Source organism: Eriocheir sinensis, chromosome 40 (assembly GCF_024679095.1).
Source record: "Eriocheir sinensis breed Jianghai 21 chromosome 40, ASM2467909v1, whole genome shotgun sequence".
Classification (NCBI taxonomy): domain Eukaryota; kingdom Metazoa; phylum Arthropoda; class Malacostraca; order Decapoda; family Varunidae; genus Eriocheir; species Eriocheir sinensis.
Genome location: NC_066548.1, coordinates 13,624,721 through 13,631,089, shown reverse-complemented (window position 1 = coordinate 13,631,089; position 6,369 = coordinate 13,624,721). Strand labels below are relative to the sequence as shown.

General features: G+C 48.3%; 1 protein-coding gene across 2 annotated transcripts in view; it reads left to right on the top strand.

The window, feature by feature from the left end:
* The first annotated feature begins 972 nt into the window (after window positions 1–972).
* LOC127009383 (formin-like protein) overlaps window positions 973–6,369 on the top strand; it is a 58,997-nt gene continuing 53,600 nt past the window's right edge. For both annotated transcript variants that reach the window (XM_050882423.1, XM_050882422.1), the window contains exon 1: window positions 973–1,254. In XM_050882423.1, the coding sequence (XP_050738380.1) occupies window positions 1,096–1,254 (159 nt within the window). In that variant the 5' untranslated portion in view covers window positions 973–1,095. The remainder of the gene's footprint in view (window positions 1,255–6,369) is intronic.

The window sequence follows — 6,369 nt, the reverse complement described above, 5'->3', positions numbered from 1 at the left end:
GTAGGCTACCTATTTATCGACCACATCGAAGGAAAGGATAAATAGCTGGCTGGGCTGCGCGCCAACTGCTCAGGCCGGGATTGGAACAGTTTGTAGACACACTAATCATTCCACCACGGAGACGAGGAAGTGGAGTTGCAGTCCTTTCCAGTTCCAATCCATTTAATGTGCAATCCTTTCCGTGAGTATAACCTGTTCTTCTTATCTTGAATATTTGGTTGTACGTATTCTGAGGTAAGATTTATCAGGTAAACTTTTTTAAGACTGCAAATGATTTTCATCGTCATAGGTGCCTGCCTTCTTTCACTGGGTAAGCAAATTAATTCTTGCTTTGTAAAAGTATGCATAACTCCAATTCATCAAACAAACTACAATAACGTTTATATATAGATTTTTATTTATTTATTATTATTTTTTATTTCGTTGGGGATACCCCAATGGAGGAAGGCGGTGCATGCCGCGCAACCCCACAGACGGCTGGTAGAGAGATACCAAATTCTTCTCAAGGAGGAGGCCCAACAACGGGGCTGAGGGTGTCGGAAAGAGCCCACCTTTCCACCCCAATGGCACAGGATAGGTCTCGAACCCACGCTCTAGCAACCCGCCGAAGCGCAAGGCGGAGACTCTACCACGGGACCACGGAAACCCCCCCCATATTAAGATGTTGAGAGAGAAAAGACTTGCCCCAATACCCTTTTTTTCCACGGAAAGTAGCTTATGTGTCACATATCATAGGACAGGAAATATTTATTTATCTCATCAATTTCTGCTTCATGAGATTAATAACTTTGTTCAATGGCTAATGGGAGTCTAAATTGAACGTATTTTATCAAAAGATGTTAAAAATTAATGAATATCCTGATATTGTGGCTCATTGCCATTCAAGGGCGCGATGATTATGGGCGAGACCGAGAGCGAGAGAGCGCATGCGCAGCGCGTCCCAGTGTGTGAGCCACCAACCCAAACACTCGGCAGCTCCAGTACCGTCTGAACCATGCGAGGGGAGAGGTGATGCGGTGCCGCTCACTGTGTTCGGAGACACTTTATAATAATACAGTTTTCTATTTTATGGATGTAATGATATAAGTGGCAAATATGGGAAGTGCTGACAGTAAGTGCATTGGGGAACGGGGAGGGGAGCAGCCAGTGAGGAATAATGGCGTGTACGGTGGTGGAGGAGGAGCCTCGCTGACAAAGGACAAGTTACCTATGCCAGACACCGATGAGTTGGAACGCCGCTTCACCAAAGTGCTGGTAAGACACTCCTTCATTTGCCCGAGGGACAGCGTGCGGAGTCAGTGTCGCTGGGGCGGGACGGAGGGGCGGCAGGAACATGTGTGGGGTCGGTGGGTCGGGAGTCCACCCTGGCAGGGGGAGGATGTGGCAGGCTAATGCCATCTGCCACTCATCAGGGGGGGCGGGGCTGCGTGGGATTGGCATGTGTCAGACAACCTAAGTAGGAGCCCATGGCCAGGGTAATTGTTGCATGGAAAATGTTTCATGGCTAAATCCGCTCATTGGACCAGACTCTTATGAGGATGCGATAGGCTGCCCTGCCTCCCCTCCACCCACTCCTCCTTAGTCCTTACATAGCGAGTGATCCATCGCCCGCACATGAATGATGTCACCCGCCACCTTGGGTCATCCCGGAACCTTGACCTGCTGTCGTGATCACTTGTTACTCCTTTACGACTTAACCATCTATACACGTCAATCCCGACCCAACATTTACAGAACTTAGATTATATATATATATATATATATATATATATATATATATATATATATATATATATATATATATATATATATATATAGGTGTGTGTGTGTGTGTGTGTGTGTAACTGATAAGTACATATCTATATGCAGACTTTGCATGATTGTGTATAGTCGATATTAAGAGGATTGAATTTAATATTTTTTATTCCTTGTAATGAATCCAAGGGTTATAAGCTTCAGTGCTGTTATTGTAGTACTGCAACAAAGCATCGCCATTTACCATTCTCGCATTTACCATGCCCTTTTATGTATCACGTACTTCAAAAACCTCCATTATATCATTACCGGCGCCACGATCCACACCTCACGCCAGCTGCTGTGAGGGAGGCAGGTGGCAGCGGTGACGTGTAGAGGAAGAGGGAGGAAACTGAAAAGAGTGACCAGGAAACAAGGCTGGGTGACTGGGGCCAGTACTGTAGGAGGGCCGAACAGCGTTGCCATGGCCCCAGGTGAGAGTTGAGGCGCGTCAAGGCCTGAAGGAAGGGAAGAATGGCTGGCTGGCCGCGGTGGTGTTTCCCTTTCTAGGAGGAGCCCCACGCACATCCGCCCAGGGGGGAGGAAGCGCCGCCACGCGTGACGTCACCGCCCCGCCAAGCCTCACTCGCCCACACTCTCTCTCTCTCTCTCTCTCTCTCTCTCTCTCTCTCTCTCTCTCTCTCAGGTGTGGGTGTGTGTGTGTTTGGATTTTATAGAGGATTCAAGAATCGTCTATAATTTTCATCCTTGGATATGTAGATTCATTGACACTAATTTTATAAATCCCTCTATCTACATCTGTGTACCATCTATAGATAGACATATATAAATGTCCTCATCGGACTGCTTGCCTGCTACTGGGTCGATCATTGACGTGTGTGTGTGTGTGTGTGTGTGTGTTGAGGAAGGGATGAGAGGATACGTCCATCCCCTCCTGCGACCACTTCCGTTGTTCGTCTTTTCTCATGATGGTGACTGCGTTTGATGAATGATCTTGTTTAGTTGTATAAACAGAAAGATTTTACTATCCAATCATATAGCCGTGGTTTCGACTCAACAATTTTATAAATATTTGGTGTACTCTGTCACAGATTGATTAGTCTCTGTATTAAACTAATCCTCCACTTGTGGGATATCTGCCTGGACAGTGGTGGTGGTGGTGGTGGTGAGGGGCGTTACCCCCGCAGTGACTGGAGAGCGAAAGTTGCCTTCGGGGGAAGGTGGACGTCTATCCTGCTGCAGTTCATCCCCACGCAAAACACAGGAAACTAGTCTTTAAGTGTTCTTGGGCTTAATGCGAACGAGTGCAGCCTTTGGCCTCTTCCCTCCCTTTCGGCGCTCTTCCCACGTCTTACTCGTCTCCAGTACCCTCACCCCTAACCAGCAATGCTCTTCCACACCCACACGCACTTTGAGGGTCAGCCTTGCCGTCTGGTTCTCTCCAGGAGGCCGTAGGGCTTAGTGACTCAGTCATCTCACAGTTGGTTTGTTTAATGTTGGCACCGTGATAAGCAGTCCTGGAGGGATAAGATCTGCATTTAGATGACGGTGTCATCAAATGACATACAGTAGTCTTTCATAAATATGGTTTGCGAGCTGCAGTAGCTTGTATACTTTAATACGTTCTCATTATGTTCATGTCTTTTTCGTACTACAGAAAGTCGAACATTGCTTGCGACTGTAAACAATAAGTCAGAGAGCAGCTAATTGGCAGCTCCTCGGTGCAGTGTGTTGGCCGAGGAATAAATGTGTCACTGCTGGCTCCCACTATGTTTCGCTTGGTGAGGCGCATGACATCAACCCCCCCCCCCCCCTCCCTTCTCAATCCTTGCCTGGTGTGCTGGTTATCTCGTCGTCACCGCAGCTGTGAGGCAGTGGTGGCGTGAGATCACGGTGCTTGGAACTGCCAAACTCAGACACTGCACCTCAGGAATGAAGGGCACTTTTGTAGAGAAAGCGGGGGTGGAATTCGGGAGAGGTGGAGGAGCCGAAAGGTTGGGTCTGCACGCTTGCATGTCAACTAGTTGGATGGTACCCGTCGGGTTATCAATGTCTGAACCCTGCCATTCCCTCTCTTTATTGACGCCGCTAGCCTAGGATGTGATGTTTGCGGCGCTTGTGAAACCTTCCACATGCCTCTGTCGGCAACTCTGCTGCCCTCCTGTGCCTCTTTTGACCGTGCAGTCTCTCTCTCTCTCTCTCTCTCTCTCTCTCTCTCTCTCTCTCTCTCTCTCTCTCTCTCTCTCACACACACACACATATATATATATATATATATATATATATATATATATATATATATATATATATATATATATATATATATATATATTTCGTCAGGTGGTTCCCAGCCCACTCGGGTGACCCGGTAGACAGGCGCCGCTGTATGTGTACCCTCAGAGACGCGTGCCCGGAATTCACATTCCCACCCTCAGCTCACCACAGCCTTAGGTCAAGAGATCGACGCCCCTTAAGTGTGGGCGAGGGACTTGAGTTGAGTCCGGCGAGCAGCGGACAGCTTGGCACTGTTGAGGCTCACGGGAGTTAACACATCCTGCAGTTCGACGTATCTTATGTGTCCTGCATAAAATTAAGAGGAAATGCCACGGCTGTACGGTGCTAGTCTTTGTTGACGAGTCGTAAAAGACTGAAGTGCCTTCATCAAAATTATTATAAATCCCGTAATCTTTTCTGGGCAGTTTTTATATTCTGGAGAGAAGCATCCAAGTCGGCCTCGCACTGTACCTCTTTACCGATGGATGACCCCGCCGGATGGATGGTGACGTCACCTTCCCGTCCTCCCTTCCCTTTCTCCCACACATATTCCCAGAGAAGTAAGGAACGTCATTTCCAGTCGTGATGCGTCATGTCTTTGTGTTTTGTAATGAAGGCGACCACCTGTAGACCCGACAGTGGTTTGGAGACCGTATTGAGACCAGACCCAGGATGAGAAGGGGAGGGGGGGTCCAAAACATTGCTAGGGAAGATGATCACCTGTTCAGCGTAGGTGTCATTATTACTACAGCGGACTGACCACCGTGGGAGTGTGTGTGTGTGTGTGAGGTTTGTCTCACCTGTTGCTCTTCCCGCCCCGCCCACCTCCGTTGCCACGGGGTTTGTTGCGCGGTTGAAAGGTGGTGAATGCTGCGGGTAGATGTGTTATTGTCTCTCAAGCTTACGACACTGCCACCACCAGCATATCCAGCAGTGCGGGGTTGGGCAAGTAGTACAGAGTGTCGGTAGTGATGACACATGAATAATGGGAATGATAATTAACTGGTGTTTCCTGTCATTTAAGAGAGAGAGAGAGAGAGAGAGAGAGAGAGAGAGAGAGAGAGAGAAAATCACATCACCTGCCTATAGGGAGGAGGGAGTACCCATGGGAGAGTGGGCTGAGAGGGGGGGTGACCGCAGCATCCCACAGGCCACAACATTGAAACCTCTTGATAGACAGACCTTGAGAGGGACTGCCGAGCTTCACCGGGATAATTGGGTCTGGGCACTCCGCTGGTTTTCACATGGAAGACGCGAATTGGGCACCAGGAATGGCCCTCTGGGTGCCTCAACGACCCATTTACCTAACTAATTTCTACTCCATGTTCCTCGCGGTCCGGCAGCCCCCGTTCCGTTGACGCTCATGGTGTTTTAATTTATGTATTTTTCTTATCACATGGTAAAGAAACTGCATAAAGGTCGGGAAAACTAAGATGCTGCTCCCATAAAAACAAAGAGATGGTATTAGTATGTTATTTGTTTTCCTTATTGGGGATTGGGTTCTTGTTCTTGTATTTTTTTTTTCTATTCTCTGATCATCCCCAAAAGTATAAAGCAGAGCAGCATCTGAAATTGAATATATATTGATTTTTTAGGAGGCAGTTTTGAGCCAAATTTAAGATCACTACAATTTATATACCAAAATTTGTTCATAGCTTTATTAATATAGCTATACCGTACTCCAAAAATCGCTTTTAGCCTATGTCATATTTCAGGGAGGGGGTTAATCTCCTTGATTCCCTCTCCACTTCAGTAAGATGATCCTAGAATGTGTTCCCTTTGTTTTGTATTTTCACGATCGAATAAAAAATTGCACTGCCAACTCACCGCCTCTGTTTCTGGTTACTATGAGCAGCAGCGCTCCCTCCATCCCTCCCTCCCCACCCCTCTTTCCCCTCGTCGCTCCCCTGTACCACGCGAGCGAATGATGACGGGACGCCCCTCCAGTATTGATCTCCGTCCCCGTGTTCCATGATGGCCCACCTGCACTTCATGGCTACCCCTGTCCGCCCTCTGTCCCTTGCCCCTCAGCACTTCGCAACCACCTCGTACCCCCCACCTCTTGTTCCCCCCTCCCCCCCGTCTCCCTCCCCAGTATTCCCCGCGACATTCACCGCCCTCGACACTCTCATCAAGGGTTCTTCGTCTCCCCTACCGGAAAATGTGTGGTTGCCGGAAACTGAGGCGAGGGAGGCAGGGAAGCAGGTGGCTGGCTGGCTGGCTCGTTGGCTAGCTGGTGTTGCATCGCCTCTACCTGTCTGCATGGCGTCAATGGCGTTTTGAGTTTCCCTTATGATGTTTCCGGTTTAAGTAACTTCTGTTGATTTTATTGTTTAGGGT